Source organism: Taudactylus pleione, unplaced genomic scaffold (assembly GCF_031769625.1).
Source record: "Taudactylus pleione unplaced genomic scaffold, aTauple2 ptg000609l, whole genome shotgun sequence".
In the NCBI taxonomy this organism is placed as follows: domain Eukaryota; kingdom Metazoa; phylum Chordata; class Amphibia; order Anura; family Myobatrachidae; genus Taudactylus; species Taudactylus pleione.
Window position 1 is genome coordinate 3,460,815 of NW_028285011.1, and position 25,153 is coordinate 3,485,967.

A 25,153-nucleotide genomic window follows, 5' to 3' on the forward strand; every position below is an offset into this window, starting at 1 on the left:
ACGTGGTGTTAGAGTATTGAGTAACAACTGCATTGAAGAAGTCTTTGCAGACCTCTATCATGTAGTACATTACTACTGTGTAATGCTATCCCTTCCTCTGAAGTTCTGTTCACTGGCTCCTGGCTGAAATGCATTGAGCATTGACCAGGCATTCCCCATAATGATATGCGGTATCCTCAAGTTGAGTTCATTATAACATGGACAGATGTCCGCCTTCCTCAGACAGCAATTGAATTGGTCATCCCCTGAAGATAAATATTGTAAAGGGCTTGATTATCGGGAATTTGCGCGTGTGCAGAATGGGTTCTGCGTAGTCGCACGCAGACTCTTAAATGCCTCTGCCTGATAGGCAGAGGTATTTAAGGGGCGGGGTCGGACGGCATTCCTACAAAGGGAGCGTGTCCGTCCCATTTCCGGGAGTGGCCAGCCCAGGAACTGCGTTGATCAACGCAGTGTCCTGGGCTCGCAAGCCAGCCAGTCTGAGTAAGCTGATGCTTACTTGGCTAGCCAGAGGCTCGGTGCCGTCCACCATCGTGACCATCGATCACTGATGGTCGTGATGGTGATCCCAGCCTACGACCTCCGTCACAGTGCTGGGATCGCAAATGCAGCAGGGGGTGTCATACACTTCCTGCAGCATTTCCATAATAGCAAGGATCCCAATTGCAAAGCTCCCTGCGTGCAGCTTTGCAATTGTGATCCTTGCTGAATCGGGCCAACAAAAGTCAATAAAAATCCACTTGAGCCCAAACACCTAGCACCAAATGCTGCACACTCAATTAAACATTCTAGTTTAACAAGCTATTCCCTTCCTTTATTCGAACTACACCAGGAGCTGTTTTTATTCTGTAGCTCCAGCATTGCGATTGTACAACGCCCACAAATGATGCTTGCTTACCATTCTATGATTTATTTTGTGAGAACCAATGGAAAGCCCCATGAAAAACTGTTAAATGTGCTAGCTAATAGCAGAGTTTTCTGTTTTAAGAGCTCTAATTAGCTGCTAGTGTCCAAAGTGAGACTAAAAAGTGAGCGCTACTAACCATTAGTAGGATAAGATGATGGCTTTCATAGAATCTGGGAAGATGAATTGTTTTTAGCAGCAGTGAAAGCTTGTTTTCAGTGAGGGTCTTGTATTAACTATTATCAGATAGTCTTTGGGGGTTCTATACTTGCCACTAGTCATGTCTGTGCTTTGTATTTATGTCATCAGATATGTCTAATCACCTTTTTAAGTATAAAGCTGGGTACACACTAGGTCGACTGTTCGGCAGACCCGCCGATCTTTCCGACGATTGGTAAGTGTATATGTCTGGCCGATGTGCTAGGCTTGACAGCTCAAATGGACGGGTATTTATATTGCCCATCCAAATGAGCTGTCAATCACCGCCGGATCCCACAGCATACGGGCGATCGGGTTACCTGTACACACCAGCAGATGGTCAATATATCCGCCATCTGCAGATCAGATAGGTCTGTGAACGACGTTGTTCACAGACTTATCGGCTGTACACACCCAGCAATGCACTATAGATATATCGCTCGTTCAAACGAACGGGCGATATATCTATCAGTGTAGTAATGATGTGATGTTCCTGACACACTTTTAAAAATAACACGATCCAGTTTATATAAAGTATGCTCTTTTGCAAACTGCTACATATAGAAATGTATAGTATACCCTCCCTACTTTTCAGCCCTGTTGGGACGACTGAGCAGAGCCCTCAAATTGGGATAACCTCTCCTAAATCAGAAAGTGTGTCTGTAAATAAACAAATAGGTTGGCAAAATTGCCATGTGTTTGCTGTCAAATCTTGCCACTCCTTTTATTTTATCCATTTTTGTATAGCTATAGTATATAATGTCAGTCAAGATGTCACAAACTACTTTGAAACTGGGCATCTGTAGAACTATTTTCCAGCCATGAAAATATTATTCACATTCTCATTTCCTTCTAATGTTTTAGCAAGTTCAACTTGTGCCTGTCCTGGCCATTTTCCTATAAAGTAACTTGTTTTTCTGATTACAATTTCACTAAATGTAAATGACACATCACACAGTCAAGCAAAGTAAAAGAGTGTGCTGTGAGGAACCATGGAGTTGGCAGTGAAACATGTTAAACAAATCCCTCCATCTGTTGATAACCTGCATTTGTATAATTTGTAACAGAGCTGAAAACTATTTCATCAGCCTCATCTTGCCATGTTACACTGCCTGCTTGGCAAGCAGTTTGCCTTTCTGAAAGGAAAAGAACGCTTTCAGTAAACTTGATTTATTTATTTATTTATTTATTTTTGCTGCTTTATTTTTCTGAACATATTTAAAGGCATTGGGAGATGCCAAACTGTTTGCTAGACCATGCTCAAATACAATATCATACACTGGGTAATGGCAGAAGGCTCTGGTATGTAAATGCACATTTTATTTGATTTTTTTTTTAAATTATACTGTACACATAACCTGATCTTCCGAGGCAACCATTTTTCATCTGGTAAAACATAATGGAAGGAGCGTACATGTTTTTAAAAGATCGCATGAACAGATCTGGAATTGAAAGAATTACTTTTGTATATGTGAGGATCTGGTTGTGTTGTGGGCCCGGGGTGGTGATAGGAGCAGACTCTGAAGCAGGTTTAAATGAAAATGTGGAACTTTTAATGAGTGGTTTGGTGGACATGAATATGACAAAAAAACTAAAGTCCAGATGTGAGGATACCGGGTGACCTGGGTATTCTGGGGTTCAGGGATCACACAGTGGAGCAGGTTATAATGAAGGAATGATGAACTTTATTCATGGAGACACAGTAAACCAGCAAACAGTAAGCAGGGTTATATCATTACATTCCACTCAGAGTTCAGCAAAGTCCTTTCCAGCTGCTCTATATCTCCTCCCTACCTGGCCAGCCATGACAGCTGTAACAGTGCACACAGAGCTGCTATATATCTTAAGACAATGAGAGTGGACAACACCCCAACCTCCAGAGTCACACTGTACTCACACACTACCCCACAATTCCCCTTGCTGCACCACCCTACTTCCCTCTCTCTCACTCATTGGTGGGCTCAGGTGTCAGTCTTTGCAGAGAGGAAGGAGGAGGGCTTTGTAACAGGAACACTCGCTTGCTGTCTGCTGCTGACAAACTTCCTGTATGAGACATGCAGACTGAGGGCTTCAATTTAAGAACATAGAACTGGGTCATAACTCTTTTCAACATGCAGGCAAGTCCTAGAAGTCCTTTTCCCTTGTCTCCTCACACCAGATATAGCACTAAGTGCACTTGGTAGCAGTGGTGAAGTAATGGGAGAAAGCCAGTTAGTGACCGGCAATGGAAAATGTCCAGGTACTGACTGGTTAATAGAAAATGTCCAGGTAGTGGCAGACAATGGGAACTGTCCAGGTAATGACAGGCAGGGAAAATCAGGTGTAGTGGTTGAAATGAAGAATGCAGGCTGAGGAAGAATCATCCAGCAGAGTGCCAGTGGAGGCAAGGTGCTCAGGTACTCAGGCAAGGGGAAGGTAATGGAGGATGCAGGGTAATCCAGCGGGGTTGGAGCAGACAAGCAGGCAAGTAGCGTTTCACAGGAACAGGTGGTGAGCACAGGGAACTCTCTCAGCTATGCTGAGAAACACGTTGCCCTGGCAATGAAGTGAGGCTCTGAACCTCCCTAAATACCAAGTGCTGTGCCATGACTGGTCAGAGAGCATGTGATAAACCAGGATTGGGCGATTAGGTCACGTGACCAGAGGCAAGATGGCGGCACCCATGCCGGAGCGGAACGGAAGCACTGCCAGGCCTCACCAGCCCAAAGTGACAACATGCCCGCACAGAACCCCGCACAGCCAACGCCCCTCACCAAATACCAGCGCCACCGCCAGATGCCCCCCGTTCATATTGACCTCACAGGTAATACCCGGCGACCACAATGCCGAGAAACTCTGGTCGTGACCGTATAGGTGTGCATCCAACTTTAAGGATTCATTACCTACACTACTGTTTTATAAGTACCACATGTCACTACTCTGTAGTGCTTGGGAGTACAATACTCTTTCCACTACTTAAGCCTGCAGCTTACTACTTACCTCACTTGTCACTTACTCGGTCACATGAGTGGATGGGATACTGACTCTCCTGGTGCACTTTGCTTCTTTAAAAATGCCTATGCTGCTGTGAATGTTCTAGACATCTAGCTGGCTATAGTTTGTTCTAGCCACATCGTTCAAAGTAAGCATTCACCCAAAGCACTGAGTAACTTACAGTGGTGTGAAAGGTTTTTTGCCCCCTTCCCGACTTCTATATTTGCATATTTGTCACACTTAATTGTTTGATCTTCAAACACCATTGAACATAAGACCAAGACAACCTGAATGAACAAAAAATATAGTTTTTAAATGAGAATCTAATTATAGAACAAAAAAAGGTATCCAACATCACCCATGTGAAAAATGAGTTTGTCATCAACATAACTGGTTGTGCCTCTTTTAGCAGCAACAACTGCAACAAGTCGCATCCAATAACTGCTGTTGGCCCATTTTTCTTTGCAGAATAGCTTTAATTCAGCCACATATTATTATTATTATTATTATTATTATATATATATATATATATATATATATATATATATATATATATATATATTTTATTTTTTTGAGCATGAACTTCCCATTGAAGGTCCTGCCACAGTATCTCAATTGATTAATTTTGAACCATTCAGAGGTGGACGCTCTTGTGCTTCAGATCGTTGTCTTGCTGCATAGCTCAATAGCGCTTGAGATTCGAATCACGGACTGATGACTGAACATTCTCCATCAGAATTTTCTGGTAGAGAGCAGAATTCATGATTCTGTCAATTTTGGCAAGTCGCACAGGTCCTAAAGCAGCAAGGCATCCCCACACTCTAACACTACCACTATCATGTTTGACTCTTGGGGGTAAATTGACTAAGATTTTAGTTTAGTTTTTAATCTCTATTTGCAGCGCCGAGTATCTGGTGTTTTTTTTTTTTTTCTTCTAGTTTCTCATCTCTCAAATTTATTAAGAAGTGAGATTAGCTGAAAGTGAGGTGGCCGATGGTGAAGCAGATCGAGATATCTCCCCCGAGTTGCAAGTGAAGATGAGATTACGCACCTGAGATTGCAGTGTTTTCTCTCTGCAAAGCTCTCCCGAGCTAGCAGCCTGCACTTACTGTGATAGGTGAAGACTGCTTGTGTGTAAAACCTGTAAAAGAGTTTTTTTTTTAAATAGTGTAGTAAGAAAAAAAGACATAGGGTCCCCCCCCCCCCAAAAAAAAAGCATCACTAGCCCCGTACTGCTCAGCCAGTCCTAGTTCCAAGAATTATGGGGAACAAAATGAGTAGGATTCTACCGTAATTTAGGAACCAGCACCAGGCTGCAGGGCCAGTCTAGTTTTAAATATAGGGGGGAAAAATTGCGTAGGGGTCCCCTCTGTTTAACACAAGCACCAGACTCGAACAGACCGGGGTGTAATGCCACAGCCAGGAGACCCTATTGCAGAGTCTCTAGGTCCAAAACACTCTCACCCCAAGCTGGTCAGCCCTGGTCTGAAGCCCGGGGCTCTTCCCCTGCACCCCTGGGCTGTGGGTACGGAGGTAATAAAGGGTAAAATCAAAGTAAACTATTGTATTTTACAGTGGAACTACAAGTGCCAGCACCCGTACCTCCATTGTAAAATAGTTAGACACAAAACACACACACCGTATATAGTACAAGTTTATTACACACATACCTCAATCACACATACTTGCCTGTACCAGCCAGTCTGTCCTCTTCTCCAATGTAGAAATCTGTGTGGAATGACCTGCAAAAAAGATCCTATACTCTCCTCCATCCTGGCGCTGCGCTCCGTAGCATCCATGGTCTTGTTAAAACAACAAACCGATTTACCCCAACCATGCCGAACATGTGTAAGTATATGCTGTTACATATACTTACACTGGCCCTGCAGCCTGGTACTGACTCCTAAATTACACTGGAACTCTACTCTCTTTGTTCCCCGTAATTTTCGGAATCAGGACTTACAAAATTAACTATTTACGGGCAGAAACATACACAATTCACAATGATTTGTGTATGTTTCTGCCAAACTCACAGCTCACGAGGTAGAGAGTTTGAAAAGTGAGTTTGGAAGAGAGTTTGCAGGCATCTCACCCGAGCTTGTCATCTCGATTCTTGGTAACTTTGAAAGATGTATCTTTGAGGTGAAAAGTACTTCTGAGTTGTCCCGATGGTGAGTTAATTCGAGTTTTCTATCTCACCCGAGTTTTTACGAGTGAGAATCTCTCTCTAACTCACCCGACTTTGCTTTTAGTAAATTTGCAAGATGAAAATCCTTCCTAAACTCACCCGAGATTGTCATCTTGACCAATCTCGAATCTTAGTATATTTACCCCTTGGTATCATGTTCTTCTTGTGGAATTCTGTGTTGACTTTATGTAATGAGACCAATGTCTTCCAAAAAGTTGCATTTTTGAATCTACAGAACATTAGCCCAAAAGGGGTTTATCATTGTGGTTTATGGCAAATGAGACACGAGCCTCTGTTCCTCTTAGTTAGCAGTGATTTTATTTTGCAGCTCTCCCATGGATACCATTTTTGCCAATTCTATTTCTTTTGGTAGAATCATAAGCACTGGCATTAACTGAGATGAGTGAGCCCTGTGCGCTTTTGGAAGGAAATTTGTTCAGCCAGCCTCTCCTGGTAATACCCCTTTTACACCGACCTGAAAATCCCTGGTTGATGCATGTGAATGCATCAACCCACGATTTTTGTCAGTGTAAATGGATCCACCCCGGTCCAGGGACTCGGGGATCCAACTCTGGTAGTTTGCAGATTTGACCACTGGTCGTTCCCATGTCACCCTGCAGTGTAAACTGCGATATCCGAGTCACTATGACTCAGATTGTGCCGCCTGATTGGCCAGCTTCAGCGGTGCTTGGAATTGACATCTCCAAGTATCCACTGCAACCAGGGCCGGGCTGGGCTGATCAGCACGAAGCAGGTCACCCCGCCCCCCCTGCCTCTGTACCGCTGCGGAGTGATAAGAGGGTCAGGGAGTGAGGGGAAGAAGCGCTGCTCAACTGTGCCAGTGTGAGCAGTGTAAAAGGGGTCTGTTCCGGGTTGGAAACGTGTTCCAAATCCCGGGTCAGACCTGGGGCTTTGTTATAAAAGGGGGTATTCGTGGTAAGATTCACCACTGTTCAAAGTTTTCTCCATTTGGAGAAAATAGCTCTCATTGGTTCGTTGGAATCCTAGATCTTTAGAAATGGATTTGTAACCCTTTCCAGACTAAAAGTTAAATAACTTTCTCATTGTTTCTGGGATCTTGTTTTGACCTGCAGCATGCTGTCCTGCTCGTTGAGACCTTTTAGTAAACTTCACATCGCGAAGAGGTTTTATTTAAGTTCTGTTCAGATTCAACAGGGCTGGTTGTAATCAAGCCAGATTGTATTTAGTCTAATTGAACCCAATTACCAATGGAATTTGGTTAATTGGTTAAATGAGTATCTAAGGGGTAATTACTATTTCACACGGGGTCAGTTGGTCTCAAATAACTTTTTTTCCTTCAATAAATGAATTGATCCTTTAAAAACTTTATTTTGTGTTTATTGAGGTTTTCTTTGTCTGATATCTGAAAAAATTAAGTGTGACTAATATGCAAACACACAAGAATTCGGGAAGGGGCCAATAACTTTTTCATGTCACTGTAAAGAAAAAAAGCAAATATTTGTTTGCAGTAAGTTATCATATCACACTTTTGCACCACTGGTACCTGACGACAACCAGTGTCCTATTGCACAGAATTCCCAATTTGGATAACATAATATTTGTAGTATCACAAAATGGTTGATATTCAAAAACACTTACTATAAAGGCTGGAAATTGGTAGTTCTAGGTGTATTCTACAATTTGATATTCCCTAAACTTAAATTCTTAAACTTGAAGACCAAACATAGGCCTATATTCTATAAATCTACCAAACCTCTTTTCACTGGGCCTGATTCAGGAGTGCACGCTAGCGCATTCCCGATGTTTGGGAATCTGCGCAGGTGCAGGGCCCATTCTGCGAATATGCAGAATGGGTCCTGCTAACTCACTCGCAGACGGACCATCAGTGATTCACAGTCTGCGTTTGTGGGAGGGGGTGGCGATGCCCCCCTTTTCCTGAAACAGCGACGTATCGATGCCGAGGGAAGAAGCCAGGCTCTCCGTTGGCTGATGTAGATTTCCTAGCCTCTTCCTCTAAACTGCGACAGCCGGCTGCAGGACCCCATGGGTCACCGCAGCCGGCCGATGTCACGCAGATTATCCGATGCTGCATTGGACAACGCAGCTCGGATAAGTAATGCACAGGAGGCGTGATGCCTCCTGCTGCATTACCATATCTGCAAGAGTTGCAATTGCAAAGCTGCCTGCGTGTAGCTTTGCAATTACGATCCTTGCAGAATCAGGCCCACTGTTTGGATTGATTTAGATGTTGAACAATGGGCCTGATTCCAATATTTATGCTAAAGCAACTGCAATCTCTTATGGATCGCAGTAGCTAAAATATGCTAATGCCTTCCATAGCATACCCGAGCATCGTGATGCCCACTGCTGCCTTGTCATATCTGTCCGATGACGTACAACAGCTTAATCATCGGTAGCATTTATGCAGATCGGGCAGCCACGCAGCTTGTAAGTGAAAGCCTGACGTGCCTCAAACTATGCTGCTCTTCTGACGCCCTGTCAGGAGAGCAGCATAGTACGGGATCCCAGTGGTCGGGATGCTGGCGGTTCGAATACAGTCAGTCAGAATCCTGACCCAATTAGGTAAGTGTCCTAACACTAACCCTTAACCCTCTCCCTAGTGCCTAACCCCAATACTTTACCTTTGGGATTCCGCAATCAGGATTCTGATTGCTGTCATCTCGACTGCCGGGATGGTAACCACATCTCCTCCTGACACGCAGAGAGCTCTGAAGGAGATTGCTATGGCTCATTTATATATGACCATAAAACAAAGTTCAAACTGTCCCGACACGCCCACGTTTGCCTAGCCACAACACCCGTTACCGCCCCCAAACGCTGATTACCTGTCACTTGCTTTGCGAGTGAATCATCCGTGTGAGCGTGATAGCAATACAATTGCTGTGCGTGTGCAGTGCGGCATTCACGCAATGGCAAATGCTCGATTTGCCTAAATATCAGCATTGCATATATCTTGAAATCAGGCCCCTAGTCACACGTGGGGGGGAATAGTTACAGGTATATGCTTGGTTGGAAGCTGTCATCCAAACAGAGTAGGTACATATTTTATTTTGAAAGTGTTCAGCTAATCAGTACTTCGTTATATGGGATTCTTTCACTCTGTTTCCCATATTTTATGCCTGCTGACTCCAAGAGTAAAATAAATATATATATTCCTTTCATCTGGTCTATTTTTTTTTTCCTCTTTATTGAAATGTTATTTTTCTGACACCGCACACAATCCCATTCTCCCACATTCTACAGAGTGACCATACAGAAGATATTTTGGGACAGTGGTTCCTAAACATCACCCTGGGGTGCCAGGTTGGAGGTCTAGGACCAAGTTAAATTATTTATGGTCCATGTGATGGGGAAAACCAGAGCTGGTTTTCCCCAGCATAAAATGTGTGTAAACAGAATTTCAAACCTGTCCACCAACACATAATTGAACTTAAGGCCACATAACTGAACCTAAGAATGACATCTAAGCACAAGTTACTTCAATAATTTTTGTTGAATTTCTGAATAACAAACTTAGGGGTGCCATAACAAAAATGCTGATGCTCTAAGGCAACAGGGAGCCCCTGTTCTAGGGTCAGTGCAACTATGACTACTTATGTGACAAATAATTTTCCAAATATTATGTTCTTCAGGGTTTAAGAAAAACAAAATACTAGTTAACTCCTAAAAGGGTTGATAGACCTTACCTCAAGTTAAGGTGCATACACACGGAGCAATATATCTTTACAATATGAATGATAACTATAATGTTCAATGTGTATGCGATCAACAATGCGCGCTCCCGCTGGACGATAATGATATCGTCCATCGGCCATGCAAACAGGCCAATCTGGGCGATATCCTTATATTCCCTATAGGGATCCACGATCGTTGGTCGTTGGTAATATTGTTGGTGTGTGAATGAACAATATCGTTCATCCAGCACACCAGGAATTTCAAGGGAGATCGTTCAGTGATATCGTTCGCTGAACAGATCGTCCTGTGTGTATGCACCTTTACTGTTTATTGAACTACAAGTGACAGTTGTTTGATTCCAAAAAAGGCTCACATATCAAAATTGGAGGGTAACTGACGTTGCTCCAGGGCAGTATCACTAGGCACTAGGGTAGCTCTGTATGATTTAGCTGCCCTTGTGATATTTTCTTAATAAATGTGTAAGAGATATATGTGTGTATATCCACCATAAGTGGCAATAAAAAGTCTGACCATTGCATATTAATATATAGACCCCTTTGATCCTACTGTATCGATTCACACTATTCACTCTGTTAATATAGACAAATTATATTTTCATCCATCTGACACTGGGTTTCGAATGAACGGTTTGCAGTTGTTTTTATTAAGCTATATAGAAATTAATTATGCAATAGAAATTAATTATCTTATTAAATAGTATTGTGTTAGTGCTTTTTGGATTTTTTTCATGTTACAGATGAACTAGATGCGGCTCTCCATGTTTTGCGGTATAAAATTCCTAGTGTGAGAACCAGGCTTTTGCCTTAACTGATATGTTACTGCTGATACCGGTAGTACTACAACAGTTCACATGCCACAGACTGCCGAACTTTGGTGTGTGATCTCTGCTAACCTATACCCCTTTCAGATCTAAACCCCGGAAAAAGGACTGAAGCCGTGCTTTTTTGTTCTTACCCATGTTCACATCTGGGTGAGGACTCTGGTTATTCCTGGTTGTCACCCTTCACACTGGACCGTGTCTTCCAGTGACCCGGGTTTTCCGTCTCAGTTGGTGCTTGGTGACGATATCCTTTCCAAGCTCCCTCTGTATCCTCCAATGAAGTCCTTTTTAGGCATGACCCGGGTCATCAAAACCACGGTCATATCTTTCACACATGAATCTGGGCACTCACCCGGGTTGCAAGTCCCGGAAAAAAAACCCTGGTCGTTGCAGGGTTACGGACACGGGACTGTCAACCCGGGTTATTCCTTTCAGATATAAGCAGGACCCTGGTTGATGCACGTGCACAGCAAAAAAACATGGGTTTTTGGCTTGTGTGAAAGAGGTATTATGAATTCTCAGGACAATAGAAACACATTAATATTATCACACAAGTTCAGAGTAATGATTATCATGGCTTCAGAGTAGAGATGCTTTATGGACAACAATCTTTGCGGATCCGTTTTGTTTTACTGTTACTGTACAACCAGTATAAAACCTCAAGCATTTCTATAAGATTACATTTATTTCCCTAGGAGTGAGAGGAAATATGTGGAGAGATACTGGAAAGAAGTGCAAGTTGGGGACTTTGTCCAGCTGCGGTGCAATGAGATCATCCCTGCTGACATACTGCTGCTCTCCTCCAGTGATCCAGATGGGCTCTGTCACATAGAGACGGCTAATCTAGATGGAGAAACCAATCTGAAACAAAGACAAGTGGTGAAGAGGTTCGCAGAGCTGGTAAGAAAAACTGATTGTGTAAAAGATGTGTATGTGTGTGTACTATATGCACAAAAAGGCACCTCCTTGAGCAATAACTTTAATACAATAATCACACTGACATCCAAAAAATATATAACTACTCGTATGCCTGTGGCCAGCATTTCGCCAATTTGAACCCAGAATATACATACGGAAAATGCTTCGCTAGAAAATGGCTAGATCATATGTTAATATGACTGAATCGGGTAATGAAAGATGTTTGTGAAACCTAACTGGCTAAGCGACATCCTTTTATGGTTTTTGAGGATTTTTTTTATTAACGGTAACAATTTGCCAATTTGTAAGTGTGATGATCTATTTGGCCATGGACTCTGAGGCAACATGGACCGTTTCCAGGGGGTATTGCAAACTGAGCCCCTATAGATGCAAATGATAATGCACTGTTACTCCGCCTCACCGTCTCCCAGCCCAGCCTACCGCCAATCAGCGGCTGCCGGCAGCTCTCGTGGAAAGCAGAGAAAAGAGGCACAAACCCGGTGCTGACTGGCTGGAATTTGCAAGCTTGGAAAAAACGTGTTTGAGAAAGTAGGTGAGGGAAGAGCACCCCCTACGGCAGCAGCCTCATGTGCTATGCCGCCCGTGCGCCCTCCCTCATTATGTATTGGCTACGTCACACAGCCAGGCGGCCAATCAGGAGCCGAACTGGGCAAAATGTAAACAGTGTCTACACATGGCTCGGGCGCCGGGTCCATGTGAGAGCACAGACCACTAGTAGTACGTGAGAACAGCAGCGCCCCTATAACGCTTCCCCCGGGTCACTGTGCCCGACTTTGTGTTTTTGTTTTGTTTTTTTCCATCAAATTTTATACAGTTTTATTCCAAATTCTGTAATTTATTGCTGTTTGAAATCCGTCGCAAAAGAATCATTAATATCTTAATTAGTCTTTGAGATATTCAAATTCAAAGAGCGTTCCGGACAAAAGGACTAAGCAAAATAGATAGATATCGATCTATCTCTGATGATCACTGTGACCCGTACCAAAATGAAAACAATAAAAACTTATCTGAGCCAGTCTTGGCAAAGCTCACTCCTGTGGTCTTTCAACTCCAAAATGTAGAAGGTATCATAAAAACAAAGTAATTTACTGAGACTAATAACAAATGTACATATAATGTAATACATAAAATAAGCTGGATCTTATATTTTGAATGCAAATCAGATCACTGTAACACTGCTTTTACCAACGTGTTTTGTCTTAAGGTGCTGGCACTGTGCCTATTCTGACTGCATCAGCCCTACATCGTTTTCTCTGGCCATATTTTTTTTTTTTACAGAGCGGAACCCTTTAGATTCCTCCATGCCAGCCCCCACTGATGCATGCACATTATTATGGTTGCTTCTGAACCTTGAAGCAAATTGCTTCCAACTTTTGCACTGAGGCAGCCTTTTATTGGAGCACATTTTAGTCCTGATCATATCAGAACCCCATTAAAAATGTGGGATGTGCTGAATAAGCCCCTATATCAACCTAAATTGCATTAAAGATGTGGAGCTATGTAATGTTTGTTAATATTCAACTCCATTCTGTAAGGGAATTTTAGTAAAAATTATACATAATTCTGTACATTTTATACCCACAATGCCACTTTTCAACCTTTTAATTAAGGTTTCTGATAAGTGGGTGACAAATGGAGTAACTGATTCGATATGCACCATTACAAAATATATAGTGAGAATTCAATTGGTTAGTCGCGCCCATAACTCCCGTCTAATGTGACAGGAGCTATGCAATTGTCACGACCAGCCTCACGCTGGTTGTGATGGCTGCGTTCTCGCACTCTAAATGCACTGTATTAGCTGCGTAAAGCAGCTACTCCCATGCAAAAGTAAGGCGCCCTAAATACTTACTTTAGGCAGATTTTTGATCGCACCTCAGGAGGTCACAAGCAGAAATATGCATTAAGTAATGGGCACCCAAATGCAATTGAATAGTTCCCGTCACTTTAGATGGGAGCTACGGGCACAAGGAAATAATTGATTTCCCCTATAGAGTGTGTCCGTGTTGACATCAAGCAGAGTAATGTAAACGGATAACTAAACAAAAATAGATTTCTACTCGCCATAAGAAAAATGTTGTCTTCGCTGTGCTATGCATCTTTAAATCCGCCATGGGACAAGCTATACTACTTCACATAGTTTCCCGTCTGCTTAGAATCCATACACAGCAATATATCATGATTGTGTAAACGCGTTATTAAAACATGAGCACATTTCTCTAACTTTTCGCTTTCATTAGTTTATTTTAGACTTTTGCTTTTCGCAATACATTACATGAGACTACTATCTTTTATTTTATAATTCTCTATTTTGTGTTTTGTTTTAGTTTATAATTCCACATGGGTTCTGCAGCACAGGAGATAGTGGTAATACATAACGTATTGCACAAGTACAAACTAGTACAGCAAAGAACATTAACTTACATTTATACATAATTACGTGGAGAATACAGAGGGAAGAGGGCCCTGCTCGCATTTGGTGGTTTTAGTTGTTTGGGTCAGCACTGCAAACGTAATGATGTGTTGAAAAGTGTTCTTTCCTGTAGAAACCTGCTCTAGGTATTTAACTGGGGGCTTGATTCATCATGGATCGCAATTGCACCTCCATACACAGATCGGTCGATGGTGCGTACTGTGCGCGAGTTAGCATTGCGATCGATCACGCAGATACAAAGCCATTGCAGACAGAGTGACGGGACGTTAGTGTTTGGGGGTTGGTGACGAGAGTGTGGTCGGAGAAACGCATGCATGCCAGTCCGTTTTGGGCCATGTATACATTAGCCACTGCGACGGCATACACAGCTTGAGTACTCACTGCATGTGACAAGGTTAGCAATTTCTGAGTAAGGACAGACTTGTTGTAATTAGAGATGAGCGGTTCGGATTCTGTGGAATCCTAACATTGGGGATACCAGTCCACCCGAACGCTGTTCGGGTGTTCCCCGCCTGACTCGGATCCCCGTTCGAGGCCCAGTCGCAGCTTCCCGATGTCGGATTCTCGCGAGAGAATCCGACGTCAGGGCTCCTCTAGTGTAGGGCAGACCGCTGTGATAGCGGTCTGCCCTACACAGATCAAACACACAGCCGCCAGCGGCAGCTGTGTGTTTGTAATAGCAGCCAATGAGAGTCACGCAGACTGTCATTGGCTGCTGCACGGAGGGAGTCGGTTGGAGCTCACTCATGAGTTCCGTCTTCCGGCTCCCTCCTCAGCGCGTGACAGCAGAGTGGACGGTGGCGGGAGCGGGGATTCAGGTAATTTTTTTATTTTGTGTGTGTGTGTGTAAGGGGGCATACTACTGCTGGGGGCCTGCTAAGGGGCAGCACTACTACTACTACTACTACTACTGGGTGCCTGCTAATGGGTGGCATACTGCTACTGGGGGCCTGCTAATGGGGGCACTACTACTACTGGGGACCTGCTAAGGGGGGACATACTACTACTGGGGGGCCTGCTAAGGGGGGGCAATATTACTACTGGGGGCCTGCTAAGGGGGGCATATTACTACTGGGGCCTGCTAAGGGGGGGCATACTACTACTACTGGGGGCCTGCTAAGGGGGGGCATACTACTACTACTGGGGGCCTGCTAAGGGGGGGCATACTACTACTACTGGAGGCCTGCTAAGAGGGGGGCATACTACTACTACTGGGGGCCTGCTAAGGGGGGGCATAATACTACTGGGGGCCTGCTAAGGGGGGGCATACTACTACTACTGGAGGCCTGCTAAGGGGGGGCATACCAGTACTGGGGGCCTGCTAATGGGGGGCATACCAGTACTGGGGGCCTGCTAATGGGGGGCATACCAGTACTGGGGGCCTGCTAATGGGGGGCATACCAGTACTGGGGGCCTGCTAATGGGGGGCACTACTACTGGGGGCTCTGCTACTGGGGGGCATACTACTACTGGGGGCACTGCATAAGGGGCCCTACTACTAAGGGGACTGCATAGGGGACACCACTGCTGGGGGCATTGTATAAGGGGCATTACTACTGTGGGCTTTGTGTAAAAGGGTCACTACTGTGGGCTTTGTGTAAAAGGAGCACTACTATGTGTCGTAACATAAATAAGAGACACTACTTTATGGTGTAATGTGAATCGGGGCACTATGTGATGGAATGTGAATAAGATTGTGCACTGTGACTCCTTGGGCCATAGCCCACTATGTAAACAAGTACTGTGATTCTGCTGGCCGTACCACACTGGGTGGGTGCACTACTTTTCATTTCTGCAACTGCTGTGTGTCAATGTTTCATAGATGTGCTTTAAATTGTGGTGTCTGTGCCGCTGCTTTGTCGCTTAGTAACCAGTCAGCTCACTGCAACCTTTGGCCAATAATGTTGAAAACAGTATTATAAGCTGTGAGGTGGTCGAAATTGACTGTAAATTACTGGAAATTAATGTTATTGAGGTTAATGATACTCTAAGAAGAAAAAAAGGACCAATTTATGTGATTTTAGCTTTTTTTTTTTTGTCAATTTTTGTAAAAAAAAAATCCAAAGCCAGTCACCGCAGTCTGGCAAATCCAAAGCCGGACGACGAATTAGAACTAAATGCAGCAAAAATGGTCTGGCGCACATCCCTAATGTATTTGTGTGGGAGGGGCTGATGTTACCCGATGTTCCCGATGTATACACAGGATTGCAAGGTATTGCCTTGAAAAAGTCCCTCCCTGGGATGAAACGCGTTAGAACACAGTGACATAATCCACTTGATTTTACTTCATCTAGTCCATCTTCTACTTTGTACACTGTTTTTTAGATTGTAACTGAAGTTACATTAAAATCGTTATACTGCTCAGCAGCCTCATTTTTCATCTACTCACACCTCATATTCCCCCTCACTCACATGCATGCACCAGAGGATTTGCGGAGAAGTGACGGACCAGCAGATGCACACTTTTGGTAAGTATGACTTCCTACCTATATCATACTGCACCATAGTGTCATTGTCACTCTGATACTGCATTCATATCCCCTGACGTGAGTTGAGGGAAGAAGGAACAACACGACCAAGTGAGCAAGACTATCATATTATTGCTGAACACCCAGCCACAAGTTTTTGCCCACCAAGTCACAATTCATTTGGTCAAGCACTATCATCACTGTATGTCAAATCCATATAGAGACATTTAACACTCACCGAATATCCAGAAAAAAATTATTGCCGACCAGATTCCCGAAACAGACATTTCTTCTTTTTGAGACTGTGTTAATTTTACCAAGTCCCAGCCTCAAGATTTTGCCGACCAGTCATCTTACATAATAGTTAAACTGACTATACCACATTGGAGGATTTCATAGATACACATCTATTTTACAAATAGTTGACCCAAAAACACAGGGCCTGATTCAGAGCCGGACGCTCTGTTAAGAGCGCTCGCTCTGAATGAGGGCCCTCCTACCTCTTATTGGAGCGGCCTCCTGGCCGCTCGCATAGCTGTGGGTGACCACCCACAGCTTATGCGAGCGGCCAAAAAGATGGTCGCGATGGTAAAGACCATCGCGACCATCGGGCTTGCGACGAGACCCAGCGGTAGGGTCTCGCTGCCGCAAGCCCAGGAGTGCTTTTGGCTCTATCAGAGCCAAAAGCACTCCCACTGACATCACTAGTGATGTCAGTGGGGCTGGCCCCAGACGGTAGGCTCTGCCCAGACAGAGGCGTTCCCATGGGAACAACGCCTCCGGCACGCCCGCCAAAGGGGGCGTGCTGTCAATCGACATCAACAGCACGCCCCCTTTGGTGCGAGACCCATAGCGACTGCTTGGCCGTCGCTATTCGGGTCTCGCACATGCGCACGACGGAGCTCCCTCCGTCGTGCGCATGCGCACTAGGGCACCATTGACCCGCTTGCGAGCGCCAGAATCAGGCCCACAGTCCAATCAATTATAGATAGCTTTGATCAGCAACCCACTCACCATAGAGCGCTTCCCTCCATCTTTTATGTTTATGAATCAATTTTGGGAATTAAGGACACTCCCTGAGGTAGCAGCTAGTGGTGCTACACATACCCTCTTTAGGAGTTCTAACCGCCAACCCTGTCTAGTATCAAGGTATTATGTATGTGCGAAAACGGTAGTGGGCGTCTCTATGCTGGCTTTGGGCATCTCTATATAATAGCTATGCGATTGCAGTCATTAGCATATTTTCGCAAATATGCCATAAAAAACACCTTTTACAAGCTTTATTGTGTTTTTATTTTATTTGTCCATTTTTGTATATTTTTCAAGGAAGCACTTTTCTCAACTGATAAATTTGTCAGTATTGCTTTTTAGTAGACTATGCTGAGATAATAAGAGATAAGCAGCGGAAAATTCAGGGCAGGGTCGTGGAACACTTTGTAGCCAGCTGGTTTCTGGGAGTAGTCAACATTGTTATTTAAAAATAGGGCTTTGCACAGCAGGTGTTAGTAACCTTTAACAATAGCGCCAATGCCTTATCACACTGCACATGACCATACATGTCAGGAACTTCACACAGTGTACAAAGTTCTCCGTACATTATATATTTATTTATTTTTCTTATTCCGGAACAGAAAGGCTTATACTTCAGGAGTGCATTCTGCTTTTTATAATATTAGGTCATATTTATAGTAAAGTATTATTATTTCTATAGCATCGGCATGGATAATACCTGTATACCAAACCTTCATACATTACAAAATGATTCAACGCTTAGAAACACCAGATGCAAAGCATCATCTACTTAAAACCCTAGGGTAATTAGAGCGACTTCAGATGTTATGTGTAATATTTCCCTAATTCACTGATAAGTGAATAACGGTACTGGTTAGTGGACCATTCACAGCAGTAAGAAACCAGTCTGGACGGGCGGGTGGTCGGCGAAACGCAGGCGTGCCAGTGCGTTTGAATGCCGTTGTAGGGGTGTGCATAAATTAGCCACTGTGATGCCCTACGCAGCTTTAGGGCACATAGCGTGCAATGAAGTTAGCAATTCCTGAGTAATGTCAGACCTTCTGCAAGTGTGCGTGAGGCTGCGATGGTACTCGATTGCACCGATGGTTTTGCTGTCTTGCTAAACCTTACGGATATGTGTAAGGTAAAGTGGGCGTCCTTAAGTTGTGCTGCGGTGGCATAGCGATCGCAGTGGATTAGCATACTATAGCATTTGAACTGCGTGTGTAATCGCTATTGCATTCACATTTGCGATCGGTAGTGAATCAGGCCCATTACCCCTAGATCTTTTTTTTGGAGCTTGCAGCTATCCAGCTGTTGGTAGTAAACAGTTACAGAAACTGTTCACTACCATGTGCCCAGGGGCGCCGAGAGGGGGAGGGGGGGGATGCGGGTACTGATTATCCGGGCCCGGCCATGCCAGGGGGCCCGGGCCGCAGCACACCAGTGACTGTTTTGCCATTTACTTCTTTTAATCATTAAAAAACTAATCACCTTCATTATACCTCAGCCGCGGGGGCGGCAGTTCAATTTTGTGATGCTGGTGTTGGGGGGGTGGGGGGGGGTGCAGGGTAGTGGGTTACCGGACTACCACTGTGCATGATGATGCACTTTCTCATAGCTTCCGCGCCGCTGCGGAGCTTATTGTCTTGCGAGATAACATCATCATCTCGCTAGGCTCTCACTCTACACCAGGCTTCGGAAGACGGGCGGGGATTGGGAGGCACAACAGGAGGCAGGCACCAGACTGAATGACCCTGGGGCTGCGCTCAGAGACTCCGAGTGTGACTGAGGGGAAGGGAAGAGCCGAGGAGACTGCCCAGCTGAATACTGTGAGTGTCTTCGACACTGCAGTTTATATTTTTAATTTAGAAATGCATCCTTCCTTTAGTGTATTAGTTAAGTTTAATATATATAAATATATATATATATATATATATAATATATATATATATATATATATATATATATATAATTTTTTTTTTTTTATTTAGTGGCTTTGCAACCAATGGGGGGAATTCAATTCAACGCGAATTAAATAGTGCCGGGAGCGAGCTCCCGGACCTATTCAATTCAGTGCGCTGTGTGGTTGGAGAATGCCGGTTATCGTGCCTTAACAAGGGTGTTAAGGTGCGGTAAACTGCATTCTCTGACCAAAGTGCCGGGCACGCGGCTGTTAGTGCTGCACGATGCAGAAAAACAGCTGCGCGCCCAGCATTTTGGTCGGATTTCTCCTCGCATCCCTTAGCCCGCCCAAACAGCGGTGTATTGAATAGCTTCGGGAGCTCCCTCCCTTATATTCAACATTGCACTGAATTGAATTCCCCCCAATGACCGCTGAGATGCACAGCAGACAATAGCACTTGGTAGTGTTCCCGCTAGGCTGTTTTAATGGAGTGCCACGCCCTGCCTGATTTTAAAAGGGCAAAATGTGCCCTGCCCTTTTAGCGGCGCCCCGCTAAAACAGCCTGCCCTGTGCTTTCTTCACCAGTGGGCAGCAATGTCAGGTTGGTGGGAAGACCGATCACCACATGTTAATAGAAGCCATGCGCGTGCTCACAGGATTTTTATACAGTGACTGGGAGAGATTGGGGGAAGCCCAGCACCTCTGTAAGTGCTGGGTATGCCCCCAAGTGTGACGAATTTGTGGCAGGTCACAAGGACTTGCCTTCCTGGTTGGCCACACCCTCTTTTCGGGAACGTGGACGCAGAGACTCCCTGTCCTGTTTGCGGTCTAGCGGGAACACATCAAGTTGTTATGTGCTTCAGCCAATAAGATATTGCCCTGTCTCCCCCTCCAATAGTCAGCAGATATGATATGCGATGCATATGGCTGGGGGTGGGGCCCGGGAAGTTGCTGTACCTGGGCCCAAGATTTCTCTTGGCAGCCCTGCATGTGCCTTGCAGAGAAGTCTGGCAGATGTAATTTGATTTGAATTTCAGGGCCATTGTTTGCAAATAGAGTTCACTGTGAAAAGTTGCAATGTTCACTTAATTAGTTAACGCCAATGAGATATCTGTGTATCTGAACAAGCTAGATCTACCTTCTCATCTTGCCTCTTAGAGGCAATAAATGTAGTTTGTCTCCTTGCGCACTGCATGACTGTTTTGTTGCGGGGTGTGCTGCAGGTAAGAGAGAGGTGCATAGTTCTCTCAATATACACAGATAGGGGTTGAGTGCGGTAGCTCCTTCTACCTATGTATAACGTGTGTTGGTGTATGTATAAACAGGCTAACTCTAGTTATAGCGTATGTCTGTTTTGTTGGTTAAATACAGTGTTAACCTCAGAGCTTATAATTGCACAACCATATAAATGTCACAAGTTCATTACAGGGATCAAAAACAGCGATATTGCAGAGTAATAAAGTATAGTTATAGACAATTAATGTAGTGTAATGGTGCACATCCACTTGTTGACTGTGAAACGAGTGCATGATTACAACATTGTAATCGTTTCAAAGTCTGTGATGTGCCTAAACTGAACGTTCAGTCGTTCAGTGTAGGCATATCAATCATCCCCGAGCATGGTCAACCAGCATGTTCAGGCGATGATAGATGTCCAAAACAACCAGCGGGCGCGCGCATCGCTGTTCATTTTTTACATTTACATGGCCGATTTGCGAATGATTAACAAGCGGTTGAACAATAACGATGTTATCTTTAAATCGGCCTGTTTAATAACGTAGTGGATATGCACCTTAGATACGTATATAGATGCAAAGTAACCAAGTTAATAGACAATTATAGGCAAATGGTAATGTCAATAGAGTCCAGTATAGTACAACTCATAACTTCTTACAGGTGTAGCGTACTGCACAGTGTACAGTCCCTGTATTGTACTGCACAGTGTACAGTCAGAGAGCAGCGTCCCACTGTACTGTTTTGGAGTTCTGTTTATAGTTGGTAGTCGTGGGATGGGCAAAGAAAAGAATGCAAAAGAATTAAAAAATCTAAAAGTATAAAAAATAAGGTAAGTAATGTATCGCTGCCACAGTTTTACCTCGAGAGCACTTCAGTCACCGTGTGCTAGTGCATTTTCGGTGGTTCCATGCTTTGCCTGGGGATTACACTGGCTTCCCTTGAGATGCTGCTTAAAGATGCTGCAAACGGTGTGCCTGGCAGGGCCGGACCGTTGGGCATCGAACTCTGCTGGGGTGCATGCTGGTCGCATCAGAATTGCAGCAAGTTGTCTGGTGAGGCTCGTCACGGTGGGGATCTTCTCCTTCCTCTCCCGATGCTTGGCTGGTTTCCGGGTTGGCACTCGGTGGCTCCAGTCACGTGACACAGGGGCTGGAGGTTAGTTGGAGGTGCAGTGTTGCCGTATATGAGTCTGGGCTGTAGTGTTGGTAAGCACCAACGCGTTTCAGCAGATTGGCCATCCTATGGGGTTGTGGATAAGCGGAGTGTTTTTGAGGTCACTTGTTAAATTGATACGTGTGGGTCTTCCCACTTTTGTTATTGGATGTAAATGATTGCTTGGTTTCCTTGGCTTGTAGAATTGCTTGTCGGTCATTCTTAAACAGGCCATCTTCTCAAAGTCTCTGTTGTATATGAAACAATCAATTGAACCTTAATGGTTGTCCCTCCTTTAAGGGGTTCATCAGCCATTTTGGGTAGGTCTCAGGTAGCATATCATTGGTGCAGAAATGAACATATTTGATACATTGTAGAAATAATTGTTGCAATTTATACAAGGTTAATAGTGGTTGGTATATACAGGTTTACATTATTACACCTCTACTTCCGGTACAGTGTTGTATAGTAATACATATCATTGTAGCATTATTGTTAACTCTGTATGGTGCTTCTGCATTCTTGGCTACATTGTTCGCATGGTATAGTTCTGGGTATTGTGAATGAGGACTTCCTATGGGGTACCTTTATAAGAATAGTGGTCCATGTTCATTTTATAGACATGCCACGGGTCTCATCTACACTATCATAGTCTTGGATGTATCCATGCCCCCCCCTATGTTGATGATTTCTTGATGTAAGAAGAGAGGCTATCATTTTTTATTTAGGATTGTGTATATTTACAGATAGTAGATCTGTAAATAATAGACATTTTGGGGCTAGTGTACCTAGTTGGATGATACATCTCAGTTCTTCCTTGTTGATAAGGTGAGTATAGTCTCCCCCTCTCCATCTTTGTCTAACTTCCTTTATCCCAAGAAATTTCATTTGTGTGGGATAGCAATTATGGTATTTCTTGTACTGTGTGGATAATGGGTGATCCTCAGTACCTTTTTGGATATTGCATATGTGTTCACAGATTCATGTTTTTAGGGGTCTGATTGTTCTTCCCGCATACATTTTTGGGCAAGGGCATTCTAGTGTATAACTCACCCTTTTTGGTGTTACATGTGATCATGGGCTCTATTTACTACAATCTGCATATTGAATGCAGATTGTAGTGTGATATTATTGACTGAATTCGCATTGCGAATTCAGGCAATATCACAGGGATTTACTACAAATCCCTTGCAGGGACAGAGCTTGCGATAAAGCTCTGTCCCTGCGAATCCTCTTCGGAGCCTTATCACGGTAATTTTGCAAAAAATATTGTGACTAAGTGCCCGTGCATGCGCCGACCGGTCGCCGCTGCTACACCAAGGTGCTAAGCCCCGCCCCCATGATCGCAGACTCCCCCGCGCGCCACCCCCCCCCCCGCGACTTCCCTCTCCCTTAATTACACTTGCCTGCATGCTCCGGGCCTCCGGTGATGCTCTCTATTCCTCCGGTCAGGTGATCTCCCATACTGCACTGGGACCCGATCACCTGATGACCGGGCAGCAGTGCACTATGGGAGACCAGCTGACCGGAGGGGAGTCATCACCGGTCCCTGGAGTCAGGTAAGTACTTTTTTTTTTTTTTTGAACAGTAATCCGCTTGCGGTCTGTTTAGACCATACAGCTGATTACTGGGACCGACTCCCGGCTCTGCTCTCCCCGTTAGAGCAGAGTAGGAGGCCAGTAACTGGGGGAGACCCTGGATAACCCAACCTCCAAGTGGCGTTATTATCACAGGGCTTTCCCCGATATTTTTTCACATTTTATTTTTAGTAACTTTGGTCGGATCACATTTCCCATTACAATTATGGGAAATGCGATCTGCTTACTAAAAATAAGTGATACTTAGGGGTTGGAGTAGAATTTACGAATTCTACTCCAATTGCCCTGTAGTAACTGTAGGTGATACTAAAATGTAAATGTTAATAAATAGAGCCCCATGTCTTTTATCCTTAGGGTTACATTGTTTCCGGGGGAAGTGATTTCTTGTATAGGTTTGGTACTTCTTTGTCCTGTAGTTTTACATGCTTTGCAAGTACCACAATGATAAAATTGTGATTCTTTACTAGGTTCATCTTGATATACGGTGCTTTTCGGAAAATCACGGTCTGTTTTGGACGGAGATGAACCAGTGTTTATTTATGATACGTTTGATTTGGTTGGCTGTATTGTGTGATGAAGCTGATATTGGTATTTGTGTGTCTGGTTTTGGTTTGTAGTAGCGGTGTCCTCTCTGATTGTCTTCACGGTTAACTGGGCTTTTTTTTTATGATGTCCGGGTTGTACTACTTAGAAAATTGTGTTTGCAGGGTGCAGCTGTCGTAGTCCCTTATTCTTGAGCAGTTGCGTCTCAATCTTTTTAAATTGCTCAAGTGGTACATTCTGCAGCCAATTGGAGGCAAGCAGGGAGCTGTCATTTTTCCGCTCATTACGGTAGACAGATTGTGTCCGCAACTCCATAGGGTACAAGCAGAATCTGCCTTCAGAGGTTAATGCTAATTGAATTGGCCCGTTAATGTTGTATTTGTTTTGGCTGTTGCAGTGTTTTGTGTATTTTTTCTTTTTGAGGGCACAACACTTCTGCCTAATCGCTTTCACAAAGCCTATTAAAAACATCAGCGGCAACAGTGTAAAGGTGGGTACACACCTGACATATATCTGCAGATCGAGTGATCTGCAGATGATGGTCGTTCATACACACTGAATGCCATTATCTGCTTGTGCCCTCGGATCCCGGGGGGGCGGGACCCGGCGGCCGGTCGGGGGCATGTCCCGCCCCATCAACAACTGTGGAATCATTCTTTCACACCAATGTGATCAATACAAAAAATATTTAATTAAATATAAAATGAACAAATTACAGATCGTGACTACAGACTACGAAGAGATCATGTCCAAACAACTGAATTTACCACAGGTAGACTCCAAGCTGTAGGAACATCTCAAGGATGATCAGTGGAAACAGGATGCACCCAAGCTCAATTTTGAGCTTCATGGTAAAGGCTGTGAATACTTATGTACATGTGATTTGCAAAAATCTCAAAAAAAACTTTACACGTTGTCATTATGGGTTATTGGATGTAGAATTTTGAGTAAAAAAATGAATTTATTCCATTTTGGAATAAGGCTGTAACATAACAAAATGTGGAAAAAGTGAAGCCCTGTGAACACTCTCCAGATGCACTGTGTGTGTATATATGTATGTGTGTAATAAATATTATATATAATT

General features: G+C 44.0%; 1 protein-coding gene across 1 annotated transcript in view; it reads left to right on the plus strand.

Moving 5' to 3' along the window:
* Positions 1 to 25,153, plus strand: part of ATP10A (ATPase phospholipid transporting 10A (putative)) — a 196,016-nt gene that overhangs the window by 27,803 nt on the left and 143,060 nt on the right. The window contains exon 2 of the mRNA XM_088454092.1: positions 11,478 to 11,682. Within this exon, the coding sequence (XP_088310218.1) occupies positions 11,478 to 11,682 (205 nt within the window). The remainder of the gene's footprint in view (positions 1 to 11,477; positions 11,683 to 25,153) is intronic.